Below are 19,156 nucleotides of genomic sequence, written 5' to 3' on the forward strand. Positions count from 1 at the left end.
CTCGGCAATTCTCCCGCGTTCAACAACTCTCCCCGCGCTCGGCAATTCTCCCGCGTTGTGGACTGCTCCCCGCGTTCCACAACTCTCCCCGCGCTCCACAACACTCCTCGCACGAACACTCTCCATGCTGATAATATTGAGGTGTACCAGATCACGGGGGGGCACTTTCTGAAGACGCTCACAGTCTGTTTTCTAGGGTAGAGGCTTTTAAAACTCGAGGGCACAGGATTAAGGTGAGTGGGAAGAGATTTATGTGGGACCTCAGGGGAAACCTTTTCACTCAGAGGGTAGAAACATAGACAATAGGTGCAGGAGTAGGCCATTCAGCCCTTCGAGCCAGCGCTGCAATTCAATGTGATCATGGCTGATCATCCAAAATCAGTACCCTGTTCCTGCCTTCTCCCCATATCCCTTGATTCCGCTAGCCCTAAGAGCTAAATCTAACTCTCTCTTGACAACATCCAGTGAATTGGCCTCCATTGCCTTCTGTGGCAGAGAATTCCACAGACTCACAACTCTCTGGGTGAAAAAGTGTTTCCTCATCTCAGTCCTAAATGTCCTACCCCTTATTCTTAAACTGTGACCCTTGGTTCTGGACTCCCCCAACATCGGAAACAATTTTTCTACATCTAGCCTGTCCAATCCCTTAATAATTTTCTGTATCTATAAGATACCCTCTCATCCTTCTAAATTCCAGTGAATACAAGCCCAGTCGAGCCATCCTTTCATCGTTGTCTGTGTCTGGAATGAGCTGCTGGAGGAATCTGCAGAAGCGGGTATAATTGTAATTAAAGGACATTTGGACAGCTATGTGGCTATGACAGGGTTTGGAGCAAACTGGGCCAAACGCGGGCAGGTGGGGCTAGTGTAGATGGGGTATCATGGTTGGCATGGGCCGAAGGGCCTGTATCCACTCTGTATCACTCAGTGACTCTATGACTAGGTGGGGATAGTATAGATGGGGTATCATGATCGGCGAAGGCAAGTTGGGCCGAAAGGCCTGTGTATCACTCAGTGACTCTATGACTAGGTGGGGATAGTATAGATGGGGTATCATGATCGGCGAGGTCAAGATGGGCCGAAGGGCCTGTTTCCGTGCCTTGTGACTCTGGTGAACTTTACACTATGCACAGACAGACACACACACACACCAGCTGTAACTCTTCACCATCAATAATAAACTTCATATCGTTTTAGCAGAGCGGCAAAGGTTGTTAAAGAACAGCTGGAGAAACAGCGGGAAAGGGAAACGGATTCTATTTATTAATAGTGTGTCCCCACATCAGAGATTAACGTGAACAAACTGTGGATGGAATCTTGTGGGACAATGGAGTCAGAGATATAGACAGCGTGGCGACGGGCGATGGGGATCTCAATGCCACTCTGGTGGACCATAACACGGACTCTTCTCTCCACAGATGCTGCCTAACCTGCTGAGTGTTTCTGACTTTAGTTCTGATCTGTAGCGTGTGGATTTGAGATCCTGGCGGCTGTTTTAGACCAGACAAGGTCACCGCTGGTGCTGGTGATCAGCTTTCTTCCAAGGGTAATGCTTATATGTGATAGGAGGAGAATTAGGCCATTCGGCCCATCAAGTCCACTCCACCATTCAATCATGGCTGATCTATCTCTCTCTCCTAACCCCATGCTCTTGCCTTCTCCCCGTAACCCCTGACACCCGTACTAATCAAGAATCTAAAATTAAAATATCCACTGACTTGGCCTCCACAGTCGTCTGTGGCAAAGAATTCCACAGATTCACCACCGCCTAAAGAAATTCCTCCTCATCTCCATTCTAAAGGAACGTCCTTTAATTCTGAGGCTGTGACCTCTAGTCCTAGACTCTCCCACCAGTGGAAACATCCTCTCCACATCCACTGTATCCAGGCCTTTCATTATTCTGTGTGTTTCAATGAGGCCCCCCCCCTCATTCTTCTATACTCCAGCGAGTACAGGCCCAGCGCCGACAAACGCTCATCGTGCGTTAACCCGGTCCTCCCCGTGACTGATGCATTGAGGGGAGTAAGCATGCCGTACCTAGGTCCATGTCTACGGCCCGCGGTCGCTGTGAGTAAGGCACGTTCTTGTAGCTGGAGTCCAGGATCTTCTCCTTAACCTGGGTGATGGTGTCACAGTTGAGAACCTTCACGGGAATCTCAGGACTGTTCTCATTCTCTGGATTCACACAGTTCAGGATCTGTAAACAAATGTTTGGTTTAGTTCCGTTTAGTTAATTTCACTTCAGTTTAGTTTAGTTTAGTTTGGTTTAGTTTAGTTTAGAGAAACAGCGCGGAAACAGGCCCTTCGGCCCACCGTGTCCGCACTGACCAGCGATCCCCACACATTAACACAATCCTACACACACTAGGGACAATTTACATTTACACAAAGCCAATTAACCTACAAACCCACACGTCGTTGGAGTGCGGGAGGAAACTAGAGCACCCGGAGAAAACCCACGCAGGTCACGGGGAGAACATACAAACTCTGTACAGACAGCACCCGTAATCGGGATCGATCCCGGGTCTCTGGCGCTGTGAGGCAGCAGCTCTACCCGCTGCGCCACCGTGCGAACTAAAGACAAAGATAGGATGGACTTTGATAATGGCGCCAAAACTTGGCGCATGCTGGCGCGTTTAGCTTATTGTCGCGGGTCTGGTATGGTACTTTGTCACATGTAACGAGGTACAGTGAAATGCATCGTTGCGTACAGTTCAGGGCAAGTATCACAATACATAAGCACTTGGATGTGTCTTAGATGAGCATCTCAGGTACACAGTGTACATAGTCACCATTTTTGTACATGTGGGGGTCTTGACTTGACCAGGGTACAGTGAAAAGCTTCTAGACGAATGTTCATCAGATCATAAGTGATAGGGGAAGAATTAGGCCATTCGGCTCATCAAGTCTACTCCGCCATTCAATCGTGGCTGATTTATCTCTCCCTCCTAACTCCAATCTCCTGCCTTCTCCCCGTAACCTCTGACACCCATTTTAATTTAGACTATTTCTGTATGCTTACTAATGGAGGATCAGGGTACATACTTCACTGGACTCTTTGCATGGGAAGGGTTTTCCCTGTGTTAGCGTTTCATGCCCTGGACAATGAAAGGTCCACGGGATCATGGTCCAGGCAGTGTCCGAGATCGCTCACGCCCCCTCTCACCCCCCCCCCCCCCCCCCCGCCACAGAACTCACCAGCGTCTTGTATTCCGTCTGCTGTCGGATTAACTTGTCTTCACTCAGCGAGTAGCGAGCTTCACCTGTGATGGAGTCAATGGGCCCTTTCTCCATCTGCTGCTTGATGGCACAGTATAGCATGAAGAGTGGTTCACCTGCACACTCCTGTAACACAGAGGTACCAGACGTTCACCCTGATACAGCACCTGTAACCTTTACTGACCTGAACAATCCCCACCCGAAACGTCACCCATTTCTCCTCTCCACAGATGCTGCCTGACCCGCTGAGTTACTCCATCACTTTGTGAAACGTCACCTATCCATGTTCTCCAGCTGCCAGCTGGGATAAAGTGCTGGTTCTATATAAACGCACGTTTGATTTCAGAGGTTTGTGAATTACTACTTTCAGGATTATTATTGGATGTAAACATGTTTTTTTTAAGCAAAGACATGTCAGCGGGACCATTGCAGGAAAACGTTGGCATGGAAAGAGGTTCATTTTGCACAGCGTGGTGCCCGCAACAATCACACAACACCTCCAGGGGAAAGGCAATTAGCGATGCTGTCGGGTTTCAAACCTATAATCTAGCAAGCACTGCCTTGATGCTGAAGCTACACAGAGACATGGTGGACACCATCTTCAACAACTTACCTTGAGGAACTTGTGCAGAAGGAAAGCAAACCAGTTGGTCAACATTTTCTCAGCCACAGACTCGGTCCTGAGGACAGAGAGACAAGAATCAGGACACAGACCAGTAATGGCGGGTGTGGGAGATACTAGATAGCAATGTAAAATGCTACGAATGTTACCTGGAGTGTGTGTCCCCCCCGCCCCCCCCCCCCCCACTGATGCTGCCTGACCTGCTGAGTCTTTGCAGCTTATATTTAGGACTGCACAATACCCTGCCAGAGAGGGGGCAGGGACGGGCTGCCAGACTGTGTTGTTTCATCACATCGATGCCAGGATGTGATGTAGCCTTGACCTTACACTTCCATCTGTTCTGTGTAAAACTCCACACCTTCATTCAGCAACTATGTGCCGCCAACATACTCAAACGCTGCCTCCACCGCCCTTTGATGATGGACACCTCCAAACACCCTTAATTCAGGGGCGGCACGGTGGTGCAGCGGGTAGAGCTGCTGCCTCACAGCACCAGAGACTTGGGTTCCATCTTGACTACGGGTGCTGTCTGTACAGAGTTTGCACGTTCTCCTCGTGACCTGCGTTGGTTTTCTCCGGGTGCTCCGGTTTCCTCCCACACTCCACAGATGTACAGGTTTATAGGTGTACTTGGCTTTGGTATAAAATGTAAAATTGTCCCTAATGTGTGTAGGTTAGTGTTAGTGTGTGGGGATCGCTGGTCAGCACGGACTCGGTGGGCCGAAGGGCCTGTTTCCATGCTGTATCTCCTAAGTACACTAGTGTGCGGGGGTCGCTGGTGGGCACGGACTCGGTGGGCCGAAGGGCCTGTTTCCATGCTGTATCTCTAAACTAGACTAAACTAAAGTAAAGCATGGCTTGAGCAGTGAGAGTGACGTGATGAGGCGGTGTGCTGAGTGGTAGCGGCTGTGAGCGACGCCTTTGACCTGAACACGTACTAAACGTGTGCAGAGGTCATGGGTAATGAACCTGTCACCTCCCGTTAATAACATCGACTGGGGAAGCTGCCGACTGGAACTCCATTAAGATGTTAATCTGTGGAAACATCATTCCATTTCCGTGCTCCTTCCTTCCTTAAGAGATTCAAACATGCAGATAAGGTGTGGTGGCGATAAGACAGAGTGCTGCAGATATTGGCTGACACTTCCACTGATGAACCATGGCACAGACGGCCAGAGGAACAGGTCGAGAATTACATGAGAATGTTTGAAATATCACCAGGAACTGGACTACATCGCTCCAACACCCACTCTTCAAATACCTGCTAAAGAATTATTTCATGGCCATTCCCCAATTAACTGGTTGCTAAACATTTTAAACAACCCCACCGTAAGGAGTATTAGCAGAAGACAATTCTATTTAAAAATCACAATCCTTCCGACTCTGATGAGTAGTTTATTCTTGTCTAAAAGGCAAGATTAGCTTTGTCAATGTTTATCAAGCCAAAGACAAATTCTTCAGCCGTTCTAGTGATTGCAGTGGGGACAGTGAATCTATAACTAATGATGTACAAACAGACACCACTCTCTCTCTCTCTCTCTCTCTCTCTGAAGACGTGGCCAGATTCGGAGAAGAGGGCAGATCTCCACATTGTACATTTGTAAGATATTTGCATCGGATTTCCATTTACAAAGACATATTCTTTCCTGAAATGTGAGAGATCATCTTTCAGAGTCTGAAGAAGGGCCTTGACTCCAAACATCACCCATTCCTTCTCCTCACAGACGCTGCCTGACCCGCTGAGTTACTCCAGCACTCTGTGAAACGTCACCTATCCATGTTCTCCACAGATGCTGCCTGACCCGCTGTGTTACTCCAGCACTCTGTGAAACGTCACCAATCCATGTTCTCCACAGATGCTGCCTGACCCGCTGTGTTACTCCAGCACTCTGTGAAACGTCACCTATCCATGTTCTCCACAGATGCTGCCTGACCCGCTGTGTTACTCCAGCACTCTGTGTCTATCTTCAGAGTAAATTGTCAGCATCTGAAGGTTTTGTGTTCCAGGTGTAAGCTCGAACCTGTGGTGTCTTCACGCAGAAGCAGAGACCAGACTTTAATGATGCATCGTGGAATCAGGCCCTTCGGCCCACTGAATCCATGCCAACCAGCGATCCCCTCACACTAGCACTATCCCACACATTAGGGACAATTTACAATTTTACCGGCCAATCAACCTGCAAACCTGCTCGTCTTTGGAGTGTGGGAGGAAACTGGAGCGCCCAAAGTCATGCAGGTTTGTAGGGTAATTGGCTTCTGTAAATTGCCTCTCGTGTGTAGGATGTGAATGTGGGGGTAGCTACAATAGTGGGGCTGAAGAGGCTTTCACGTAGGCATGTGGATAGATCACAGCTCCAGACACACGGACGGTTTCTTCCCAGCTCTTATCAGGCAATTGAACCTTCCTACCACAACCAGAGAGAGGTCCACAACTACTATGTCGATGACTATCTTTGATCAGACTTTACAGGGCTTTACCTTGCATTAAACATTATTCCTTTATCCTGTATCTGTACACTGTAAAGGGCTGGTTTGTAATCATGTATTGTCTTTCCGCTGACTGGTTAGCACGCAACAAAAGCTTTTCACTGTACCTCGCTACACGTGACAATAAACTCAACTAAACTGAACAACATGCAGGGAATGAAGGGATACGGATCACGTGCAGGCAGAGGGGATTAGATTAGCGGCATCATGTTCAGCATGGACATTGTGGGCCGAAGGGCCTGTTCCTGTGCTGTACTGTGCCCAGTTTTCCTCTCCAAAGCAGACAATCCCAGCCTCTCCTCTCAGGAAGCATTCTTGGAAAGAACTTTCCGACCACAGGGCGGCACGGTGGCGCAGTGGTAGAGTTGCTGCCTTACATCGCTTGCAGCGCCAGAGACCCGGGTTCCATCCTGACTACGGGTGCTGTCTGTACGGAGTTTGTACGTTCTCCCTGTGACCCCGTGGGTTTTCACCAAGATCTTCGGTTTCCTCCCACACTCCAAAGACGAACAAAAGGAAGAGATAAGACTTTGCCTTCCATCACAGTGAGGAGGTGTTGGAGACTCACTGTGATCAATGTTTATGTAAACTGTGTTAAGTGTGGGTCTTGGGGGGTTTTTGTAATGTAAAAACTGTAGAAAATGAAAAACCAAGTTGTTTGAATGACGATAAAAGGCATTATTCTATTCTATTCTACAGGTTTGTGGGTTAATTGGCTTGGGTTTGTTTATTCGGAATAAATGCAAATTGTCCCTAGTGTGTGTAGGCTTGTGTTAATGTGCGGGGATCGCTGGTTGGTGTGAAGGGCCTGTTTCCGCGCTGTCTCCAAACGAAATTAAACCACTCCGACACACCCCCTCCCTGCTCTCTCCACCTCATGTCCCTTCTCCACGTGACTGAAGGCGGGCTGGGACCACAGCGCGGAGAATGAAACACGTAAACACTGAGATACTGGGTTGCTAAAATAATAAAGTAGTATTAGTAGGAGAAGTGAAGAAACAAATGAGTGGTTTAAAGTCGAATGTAAAGTGAGTCATGCAAGGCTTGTCGCCATGATCTATATTGTGAATATTAAATCAGGGTTTGCAGACTTAAGACGGGGTTGAAATGTCACGGACGTGTCACTCCGGTGGGGTTTATGCCGTCATTTCTCGACCTGCACCATCGTTCCCTTCTGTTTTCATTTAACCAGAGTCAAACCTCAGTAGTAGCGTTACACCGCCCTTTGTTATTTTTGTCTCTCCTTCGGTTTTGGCAAATGAGAAAGAATCCAATATCTCCCTCCGGCTCCAACCAAATCTCTTCCAGATGTGGAAAATATATTTGCCGGCAGAATCCACACAAAACATCGCGGCTTCGCCATCAGTCTGCTTCACTGCTGCTCTGGCATTCACCGTTCACATGTCCCAGTTAATCTCTGCATTCCATTCCCTCCTCAACATCCCTGCTGCAGTCTGAAGAAGGGTCTCGTCCCGAATCGTCACCTATCCATGTTCTCCACAGATGCTGCCTGACCCGCTGAGTTACTCTCGCACTTGGTGTCTTTATCTAAAGGTTAATAACACATCCACGTTGGAGTGAAGGAGTGGCCTGTCCCAGCCAGGTCTCTCTTATCCCCGTCAGGTATGTTAGTCGGAGAGAGGAAGGAACGGAATGGAACATATGGAGACCCTGAGTACTGTCCTCTCCTGGGTAAGTAATCTTTCTTAAATTAACCGACCAAAACTCCAACTAAGTTCTAAGAAATAAAAGAAACATAGAAAAATAGATGCAGGAGTAGTCCATTCTGCCCTTTGAGCCAGTACCACCATTCAATATGATCATGGCTGATCATCTAAAATCAGTACCCCATTCCTGCTTTTTCCCCATATCCCCTGATTCCATTAGCCCTAAGCTAAATCTAACTCTCTCTTGAACACATCCAGTGAATTGGCCTCCACTGCCTTCTGTGGCAGAGAATTCCACAGATTCACAAAACAAAATTGTGAGGGATATCAGGAATGTCCAACATTTTGAAGTCAACAACTCAACCATTCGACCCAATAAATCTACCGCACAATGAATAGTCAGCACCTGGTTAGGACATGCGTGTGTCACTGGGAGTGTAATCGAGAGCTCTAGGGAGTGTATAATGCCTGAATCGTTTGATAAACCACAGATAATCATCATCTGGGCCTTGTGGTGGGAAAGATTCTATATTTGCACACATTGTTGTTTCCGTTGCATTGGTCTGACCACAACAAGAACTAACAGCTTCAATAACAAACTTGACTCAAACCTAATCCCAGCCGCCACAATTTCCATTGTTGCTGAAGTGAACATATTTTGAAATGTTTAGCATGACCACAGATAAACACGACAGGCATCCAGCGATGCGATGCTTTGAAGAAAGTTGTTCGTAAACCCGGGAATATCTCCATGTCTGAGTTGCCACAGCGACCAGGCAACAAAACACAAAAGTGGTTTTGCATCTGACTTCAATGTCTGTGTCTGGGGCACTGGCACAGCCTCAGTACATGTCTGTGTCTGTGTCTGGGGCACTGGCACTGGCCTCAGTACATGTCTGTGTCTGGGGCACTAGCACGGCACGGCAGTGTGCTGGAGTTGGATGGTGTTTGTCTTCACCAAGTGGAGACAGGACATCAACTGTCCAGCAGCAACCTTGTCCACCCACTGGACCCCACCACCACGGCGTGCCAACTGGCCTAATCCCACCGGCACAACAGAGGCCAACCAGCTCAGTGTGTGTGTCCCTGAACAATGGTGTATCCCACCCTTGCCAAATGGAGACAGGACGACACAAACAAGGCTGAGGCCACGTGATCCGGTGGTCGAGGACGGGCCACGTGGATGCCGGAGGTTGTACGTGCCAACGAGAACAAAGGGGGGCCTGGCATGGGGGGGACAGCCAAGATCTAAGGGGGACCCTACATAGGGGGGACCACAAATGGAATGTATTAAAAATGGATTGTGTTAAAATGGAATAATTTGTTACTTTGCTGGTGCCCTTTATGTAGTGACTGTTTGTATACCCTGGATACACAGAGTACAGAATTTCACTGGGACTTGTCACTCGTGACAATAACATGATCACTGGTTCATTCATTTACTCGCTCATTCATTCACTCATTCACTCATCCATTCACTCACTCATTCATTCACTCATTCATTCACTCATCAATTCATTCATTCATTCATCAATTCATTCACTCATTCATTCACTCATTCATCAATTCATTCACTCATTCATTCACTCATTCATTCACTCATCAATTCATTCACTCATTCATTCACTCATCAATTCATTCATTCATTCATCAATTCATTCACTCATTCATTCACTCACTCATTCTTTCACTCACTCATTCATTCATTCATTCATTCACTCATTAATTCATTCACTCATTCATTCATTCATTCATTCATTCATTCATTCAGAGGGTCAACTGTCCAGCAGCCACTTGTCCACCAATGGAGTCCACCACCCATGGCGTGCCAACTGGCCCAATCCCAGAGCCAGACTCAACATGCGCCCCTGTCCGACTGGTCATCATGTGGCACGGATCAAGTGTACACTCACAGTCTCTCTCCCCGCGTGGGTTTTCTCCGAGTGCTCCGGTTTCCTCCCACACTCCAAATGCATGTTCATAGATTATCGGAGCAGAATCAGGCCATTCGGCCCATCAATCTACTCCGCCATTCAGATCTATCTCTCCCTCCTAACCACATTCTCCTGCCTTTTCCCCATAACCCCTGACACCTGCACTGATCAATAATCTGTCAATCTCTGCCTTAAATATATTCACTGACTTGGCCTCCACAGGCGTCTGTGTCAAATTCCACAGATTCACCAGCCTCAGAATAAAGAAATTCCTCCTCATCTCCTTCCGAAAGGAACATCCTTTAATTCTGAGGCTGTGACCTCTGGTCCTAGACTCTCCCACTAGTGGAAACATCCTCTCCACATCCACTCTATCCAGGCCTTTCACGATTCGGTTAGTGCAGGCTTGGACAGGGGCCAAACGTGGGCAGATGGGACTAGTGTAGCTGGGGGCATGTTGGTGGGCATGGGGAAGGTGGGCCGAAGGGCCTGTTACCGTGCTGTGTGACTATATGACTCACTGTACACGTGAGCCTGGCGTCTGCATTTGGTGTAACGAACCCTCTCCTTCAGTGACGAGTCTACAGTTGTTCATTTTCCCTGCTCTAGCAGTTATGTTCATCGCACAACAGTTTCTGATCAATATCTCCTCAAACAACAGCCAGCATCTCTCAAAGTAAACGTCCAACTTTGTTCACAGGCAGCCAACCTGCGCCTTCCACCAGCGGAGAAATCTGGGCTCGTGTCAATATTTCAGTATTTATTAAAGCGTTATATGAAAAATAAATCATGACAAATTTAATTTTCCTTGAGTTGAATTGCTTCTCTATTTTTATCCATTCCACTTCCTTTCAATCGATTCCCTAATCTGCCGAGCTGCGATCCCAGAGAGAAGCCGAACGCAGATCTCCCGTTGCCCAGCAACAAATCCAGGAATTGGAGGGTTTGACTGGAGCTGATCCGATTGGAATTCCGAGCAGCACTTCATTGCTGGAAAGCAAACAGCCCCCACGATAACTTCTGAAGCTCGGAATAAAGTACAAATTATTCAGAGGCACTGACCTAGTCAGGCAGACCCACTATGTACTTGCTAGCTTCCTCCCAGACTGTCGGAAGCACAAACGACCAGAGTACTTTGGTTTAAATGTTACCGGACTTGGAGATTTGTTGTGTGTCGATGAGTCTCACCTTTACAACAAGATGATGGCCGTCTAATTAAGAGGTGTAAGCACTTCTCCAGAGTGTGTACGCCTACAGTGTTCACAGAGTTGCTTCTCACAGGAACAGGCCCTTCAGCCCATCAGTCTGTGCTAACCATGATGCACGTCTAACTATTCCTATCTGCTTGCACGTGATCCGTATATCTCCACCCCCCGCATAGTGTAGAGATACAGTAATCTCGTTGTATGTGACAATAAAGCATTCTGATTCTCATTCTGATTCTGATCCACGCGCCTATCTAAAAGCCTTTTAAACACCAATATCATATCTGCCTCCACCACCACCCCTGGCAGTGCATTCCAGGCACCCACCACCCTCTGTGTGAAAACAAACCGATAGGTAACACTTCGGGCTGGATTTAAAGATGGGTCCCGACCCTAAAACGTCACCTATCCATATTCTCCACAGATGCTGCCTGACCCGCTGAGTTACTCCAGTACTCTGTGAAACGTCACCTATCCATGATCTCCACAGATGCTGCCTGACCCGCTGAGTTACTCCAGCACTCTGTGAAACGTCACCTATCCATGTTCTCCACAGATGCTGCCTGACCCGCTGAGTTACTCCAGCACTCTGTGTCTATCTACCAATTCTTTGCCCAAATTCCCAACTGATGGACGTCATGCCGTGTCCTTTGGCAAGAGTCCAGAGTGTTTTATTGTCATACGTCCCAGATAGAACAAAAACATTCTTACTAGCAGCCGCACAACACAATATGGAAACATAGTGCACTGTAAATAATATTATAAATGAGAAAATAAACTTCAGTGAAGACAACATCCTCACCGGCCTCTGCTCCACCGGCTTGTAACCACACCCTGTGTTAAAGCTAGTCACCGATGTACATTTAGTTTAGTGTAGAGATACAGCACGGAAACAGGCCCTTCGGCCCACCGAGTCCGCGCCGACCAGCGATCCCCGTACACTAGTTTAGATTGGAGGTATAGCACGGAAACAGGCCCTTCGGCCCACCGAGTCCAGGCCGACCAGCGATCCCCGCATATTAACACTACTCTACGCACACTAGGGATGATTTGAAATTTTACTGAAGTCAATTCACCTACAAACCTGTAAGTTGTTGGAATGTGGGAGGAAACCAGAGCACCCGGAGGAAGCCCACGCAGGTCAGTGCATACAGACAGCAGCTGCAGTCGGGATCGAACCCGGGTCCTTGGCGCTGTGAGGCAGCAGCTCTACCCGCTGCACCACCGTGCCGCACGGATATGAATGATTCTAAGAGGACCAGGTACCGGATCTTACCTGCGCAGCAACAGCTTTGGATGATTCTTGCTCTCCAGGTTCTTCTCGATGAGGTCGCTGAGCAGATGTTTGAGCACATCTGTGGCGTACTCCAGCTTCCCCTGAAGAGCGGTCATGATCAGCGACGCTACATTCCCCCGGTCCCTCATCGAGAAACTACGCTGCAGCTCCAGAGTCCGAATGAACGTCAACAGGAAGGTCTTGTTGTTGATGAGTTGCCCAAAGAGTTTGAGGGCTTTCTCCACGTTCTGCTGCCCATTGCCAGGGACCTGTGGCCAGAGTGAGTGAGTTCACATTGTCAAAGATAATGGCACCATGCACAGCTCTACCCAATACAGCCCAGTCCGTCACACACACACATCACACTCCCCACCATTGTAGATGTAGCCCAGTCCCACACAGACCACACTCCCCACCATTGTAGATGCAGCCCAGTCCATCACACAGACCACACTCCCCACCATTGTAGATGTAGCCCAGTCCATCACACAGACCACACTCCCCACCATTGTAGATGTAGCCCAGTCCCACACACACCACACTCCCCACCATTGTAGATGTAGCCCAGTCCATCGCACAGACCACACTCCCCACCATTGTAGATGTAGCCCAGTCCATCACATAGACCACACTCCCCACCATTGTAGATGTAGCCCAGTCCATCACACAGACCACACTCCCCACCATCAACTCCATCTACACTTCACGCTGCCTCGGGAAAGCAGCCGACATAATCAAAGACTTGTCCCTGTCCCACCCCGGTCATTCCATCTCCCGTCCGGCAGAAGGTACAGAAGCTTGAAAGCGCGCACCACCACACTCAGGAACAGCTTCTTCCCCCTCTGTTATCAGGCTTCTGAACAGCTCTTCCATAAGCTGGGGTACTGTCCGATTCCCCTCTACCCCATTGCAGACATTGGACTTTGTCTGTGGAACTGATGCACTACAATGCTGAGATCTATATTCTGCCCTATTGCTCCACCTACTGGACTCGAGGTTGAGGTTGACCTGATTGTATTAATGTGGGCTATTATCTGATCTGTTTGGATATCATGTAGAACAAAGCTTTTCACTGTACCTCGGTACACGTGACGATAATGAACCTAAACCCCAGCATTCGCCTCCGTCCTGGGGGCGGAGTTGGAATTGGATTCACGGGAGGTTGGTCTTGGAGGGGAGGATGTTCCTCAAACTGCGGAGCATCCTGGACAATACAGCTCACCCCCACCGTGACACACTGGTCAACCTGAGGAGCACCTTCAGCAACAGACTGGTTCCACCAAGATGCAGCACAGAACGCCACAGGAGGTCCTTCTTCCCTGTGGCTATCAAACTGTACAACTCCTTCCCCTTCTGTCGTGGGGTAGACTGAGACTGACTCCCCCCACCCCACCCTGCCCAATCTTTGCACATCCCCAATCCTTTCCACTCGTACATGATAAGGGAATAATGTTTAGTGCAAGGTAAAGCCAGCAAAGTCTGATCAAGGATAGTCCGAGGGTCACCAATGAGGTAGATAGTAGTTCAGGACTGCTGTCTGGTTGTGCTAGGATGGTTCAGTTGCCTGATTACAGCTGTGAAGAATCTGTCCCTAAATGTGGAGGTGTCCATGTTTGAGGAGTGACCTTACCTCCAGCTCCCGCAGAACCGGATGTTCCTCTATCCCTGGGAACAAAACCCTCATGGAGTATGTCCGGTAGTCCAGGTAGGGAATCCCCGCTCGGTCCATGTCACTGGTCAACTCGTTGATGTCCGTCTGAAGCTCCGCAAACGCTGCAAACCAAAACCACCTTCAGTTGAGTTTATTGTCACGTGTACCGAGGTTCAGTGAATAGCGTGCGATCCAGTCAGCGGAAAGGCAATACATGATTATAGTCGAGCCGTCCACAGTGTACAGACACATGATAAGGGAATAAAGTCTAGTTTAAGATAAAGTACAGTAAAGTCCGATAAAAGATAATATGAGGGTCTCCAATGAGATAGATGGGGGGGGGGGGGGGGGAGTCAGGACCGCTCTCTAGTTGTGGTAGGATGGTTCAGTTGCCTGATAATAGCCGGCTTGATGTAATGTGCTGTTGTGTGCAGTGAGTTACTCCAGCACTCTGTGAAACGTCACCTATCCATGTTGTCCACAGATGCTGCCTGACCCGCTGAGTTACTCCAGCACTCTGTGAAACGTCACCTATCCATGTTCTCCACAGATGCTGCCTGACCCGCTGAGTTACTCCAGCACTCTGTGAAACGTCACCTATCCATGTTGTCCACAGATGCTGCCTGACCCACTGAGTTACTCCAGCACTCTGTGAAACGTCACCTATCCATGTTCTCCACAGATGCTGCCTGACCCACTGAGTTACTCCAGCAATTGCAGTTCCTTCTTACACATGTTCCCCAGAGACTTGATGGGCCGAATGGCTCTTATCACTTATGAACATGACAGTGAAGGTTTAGAGAGATGTAGGCCAAACACAGGCAGGTGGGACTAGTGTAGATGGGGCATGTTGGTCAGTGTGGGTAAGTTGGGCCGAAGGGCCTGTTTGCATGTTGTGTGACTCTGTGACTCCAGAGATGTTTGCCGACTACTGCAGACAGTCTGGGTGAGGATTGGTGGGCAGACAATGCCCAGACAGATAGACAGACAGACACAAGCCCCCCTTGCTCCCTGGGATGTTGCTGGACCTCACCCTCCTTGCACTCCAGGGCCACTCGTGACTCCAGGTTGTCCATCTGCATCTGCAATCGCTTCAAGGTCAGGTCGTTCTCCCGGGACTTGCGCTTGTAGGCGATGACCACAATGACCACGATGACCAGGAGCAGGGTGCCTCCGGCCACAATGCTGACCGTGGCCGGCAGCGTCAGTAGGCTGTCGGACAAGATGTAGACCGTGCCGGGAGAGAACTGTAGCCCCCCCACCAACACCTGTAACACAAGACCAAAGATCACCGTGACTCACCGATCAACACCTACAGTGAAGATAGACAGATTCTTAATTAGTGCGGGTGTCGGGGGTTATGGGGAGAAGGCAGGAGAATGGGGTTAGGAGGGAGAGATAGATCAGCCATGATTGGATGGCAGAGTAGACTTGATGGGCCGAATGGCCTAATTCTGCTCCTATATTTATGAACCACAATGGCTTGATCTACCAAGCAACTCAAGGTGGCACGGTGGCGCAGTGGGTAGAGCTGCTGCCTCACAACGCCAGAGACCTGGGTTCGATCCTGACTTTGGGTGCTGTCTGTCTGGAGTTTGCCCGTTCTCCCCGCGACCAGCGTGGGTTTTCTCCAGATGCTCCGGTTTCCTCCCACACTCCAAAGACGTGCGGGTTTGTTGGTTAATTGGTTTCTGTAAAACTGTAAATTGTCCCCAGCATGTGTAGGATAGTGCCAGTGTGCGGGGATCGCTGGTCAATGCGGACTCCACCTGTTTCCGTGCTGTATCTCTAAACTAAACTACACTCGCTCTGTGTGAGTGGCCAGTTACAGGTGGGTGGACAGCTCGGAGCAGCACAAGGTGATTTGTAGTCACAAGTTGCAGAGTTTAGACTGACTGCCCGTCCCACTATGCAATGTTCAATGGCAGATACCTGGAGTTTGTTGAATAAACGGATTAGTAGTGGAGACACAAGGAAGTCAGGTGCTGCAATCTTGAGTAAAACACAAAGTGCTGGAGGAACTCAGCGGGTCAGCCAGCATCTGTGGAGGGAATGGACATGCCGTCCGTTCATTCAGACACTGCCTGACCCACTGAGTTCCTCCAGTGCTCGGTGTTGAGTGAATTGGTGATGATTACCACAGAACATAAAAGACATTTGGACAGGTACATGGACAGGTACATGGCTCAGGTACACTTGGACAGGTACATGGACAGGTACATGGCTCAGGTACACTTGGACAGGTGCATGGACAGGTACATGGCTCAGGTACACTTGGACAGGTGCATGGACAGGTACATGGCTCAGGTACACTTGGACAGGTACATGGACAGGTACATGGCTCAGGTACACTTGGACAGGTACATGGCTCAGGTTCACTTGGACAGGTGAGACCAAGCGGAGGCTTGGTGATCGTTTTGCCGAACACCTCCGCTTGGACCGCATTAACCAACCTGACCTCCCGGTGGCTCAGCACTTCAATTCCCCCTCCCACTCCGTATCCGACCTCTCTGTCCTGGGTCTCCTCCATGGCCAGGCTGAGCAACACCGGAAATTGGAGGAACAGCACCTCATATTCCGCTTGGGGAGTCTGCATCCTGGTGGCATGAACATTGAATTCTCCCAATTTTGTTAGCCCTTGCTGTTCCCTTCCTATCTCTCCCTCAGCCCTCGGGCTCCTCCTCCTCCTTCTTCCTTTCTTCTCCCTGCCCCCCCCATCCCCACCCCTCATCAGTCTGAAGAAGAGTTTCGGCCCGAAACGTTGCCTATTTCCTTCGCTCCATAGATGCTGCTGCACCCGCTGAGTTTCTCCAGCATTTCTGTGTACCTTGGACAGGTACATGGCTCAGGTACACTTGGACAAATATGTAGATAAGAAAGGTTTAGAGGGATATGTGGCAAACGCAGTCAGGTGGAAGGAGAGTCGATGGGATATCAGGTGGGCATGGGTTAGTTGGGCCAAAGGGCCTGTGTTCATTCTGTCTGACTCAATGCTGGAAGAACTCAACGGGGCAGGCAGTGTTTGTGGAGAAATCTGTGGACAGGCAACAAAGAAAGGTCCTGACCTGAAACATCATCTGTCCATTCCCCGCACGGATGCTGCCTGACCCGCCGTTTGTTCCAGCAGATTTTCAGTGCAGGTAAAAGATGTTTGAAGGACATTTGGACAGGTGCATGGACACGGGCCAAACGTGGGCAGGTGGGACTAGTGTAGATGGGGCATGTTGGTCGAGGTGGGACTAGTGTAGATGGGGCATGTTGGTCGGGGTGGGACTAGTGTAGATGGGGCATGTTGGTCGAGGTGGGTCTAGTGTAGATGGGGCATGTTGGTCGGGGTGGGCAGGTGGGACTGGTGTAGATGGGGCATGTTGGTCGGGTGGGACTAGTGTAGACGGGGCATGTTGGTCGGGGTGGGACTAGTGTAGATGGGGCATGTTGGTCGGGGTGGGACTAGTGTAGATGGGGCATGTTGGTCGGGGTGGGTCTAGCGTAGATGGGGCATGTTGGTCGGTGTGGGTCTAGTGTAGATGGGGCATGTTGGTCGGGGTGGGTCTAGTGTAGATGGGGCATGTTGGTCGGGGTGGGACTGGTGTAGATGGGGCATGTTGGTCGGGGTGGGACTAGTGTAGATGGGGCATGTTGGTCTGGGTGGGTCTAGTGTAGATGGGGCATGTTGTTGTCGGGGGCGTTGGGCCGATGGGTCTGTGCCCGACTGGGTGATTCTCTGTAACGTATGGGGCATGTTGTTGTCGGGGGCGTTGGGCTGATGGGTCTGTGCCCGGCTGGGTGATTCTCTGTAACGGATGGGGCATGTTGGTCGGGGTGGGCAGGTGGGTCTAGTGTAGATGGGGCATGTTGTTGTCGGGGGCGTTGGGCTGATGGGTCTGTGCCCGGCTGGGTGATTCTCTGTAACGGATGGGGCAAGCGTAGACCGGACTGTGTGACCAATTACCATTGACCTTGACCACTCACCAGGACGCGGAGCTGTCCACTCAGGTTTGGCGGCTCGCACAGTAGCTGTGTCTCGGACACGGTGACGGAGCAGGGCGTGTCGCCGATCAGCACCGTGTAGTTCAGCTTCGGCCCCCCCGGTGCTGGCGGAAGTAGGTTCCGGCCCTGCCAAGGAAGACAACTGACCGGTCACCGCCCCGAGACCATTCCAAACACGCCCCCCCCACGAGACCATCCCGCCCAAACACATCACCCCCACGAGAACATCCCAAACATGTCACACAAGATGAGTAGGAAATAACTGCAGGTGCTGCTTTAAATCGACAAATTGCTGGAGTAACTCAGCGGGACAGTCCGAAGAAATGTCTCGACCCGAAATGTCACCCATTCCTTCTCTCCACAGATGCTGCCTGTCCCGCTGAGTTACTCCAGCACTTTGTGTCGACACACAAGATGAATTCCAGAAGTAGCTGCCAAACTGTAGCTGAGTGTTACACCCCCTCATACACAATCCCAGCAGACTGCCCCACCCCTCATACACAATCCCAGCTGACTGCCCCACCCCTCATACACAATCCCAGCTGACTGCCCCACCCCTCATACACAATCCCAGCTGACTGCTGTGCCTGCCACACACACAATCCACCATCAGTACATTTTAATAAACTCCTAAATGAGTGTGATTTTATTCAGAACATAATTCCCTTCATTTGTTCGTACGTAAACCGGTCAAATCCAATTAACCTGCCCAGTATTGAGCGACAATTATTGATCCGTGTCATAAATTATATCTTGATGAGGAAGGCATTTCTTATCTGCAGAAGATTAATTAACTTTTGTGAAACTAACCAGTTTACCTCCCAGAAACTAATTATAAAAAGTGACAATTTATATTATAACTTACAGGTAATTGATTTCATACTTAACCATTTATTAAAATGCCCTCTCTCCACTGAACGGACAAATTCTGGTGATTTCCTGCAACCACTCATGTAAACGGTACACTATCGGTCAGCGACTGCATTTATTCTGACGACACAGTTGAGTTACTACTGCAGAAAGTAAAATGGAGGAGCACTGCGCTGTTTGACAAATGATCACAAGACGTCTACCTTGCCCGAGACCACGACACAAGCGCACACAC

At 49.5% G+C, this 19,156-nt stretch overlaps 1 protein-coding gene across 3 annotated transcripts in view; it reads right to left on the reverse strand.

Annotated features, from left to right (window-relative positions):
• LOC116987100 (plexin-A2-like) overlaps window positions 1-19,156 on the reverse strand; it is a 234,616-nt gene that overhangs the window by 17,076 nt on the left and 198,384 nt on the right. For 2 of the 3 annotated variants that reach the window (XM_033042995.1, XM_033042996.1), the window contains exons 19-25: window positions 18,034-18,177; window positions 15,095-15,329; window positions 14,041-14,183; window positions 12,411-12,679; window positions 3,833-3,899; window positions 3,199-3,345; window positions 2,038-2,197 (exon numbers count right to left, since the gene is read on the reverse strand). In XM_033042995.1, coding sequence (XP_032898886.1) covers window positions 2,038-2,197; window positions 3,199-3,345; window positions 3,833-3,899; window positions 12,411-12,679; window positions 14,041-14,183; window positions 15,095-15,329; window positions 18,034-18,177 — 1,165 coding nt within the window. Of the gene's footprint in view, window positions 1-2,037; window positions 2,198-3,198; window positions 3,346-3,832; window positions 3,900-12,410; window positions 12,680-14,040; window positions 14,184-15,094; window positions 15,330-18,033; window positions 18,178-19,156 lie in introns of those variants that run through there. The other variant, XR_004415644.1, reaches the window with a different exon arrangement.

Source organism: Amblyraja radiata, chromosome 24, assembly GCF_010909765.2.
Source record: "Amblyraja radiata isolate CabotCenter1 chromosome 24, sAmbRad1.1.pri, whole genome shotgun sequence".
Lineage (NCBI taxonomy): Eukaryota > Metazoa > Chordata > Chondrichthyes > Rajiformes > Rajidae > Amblyraja > Amblyraja radiata.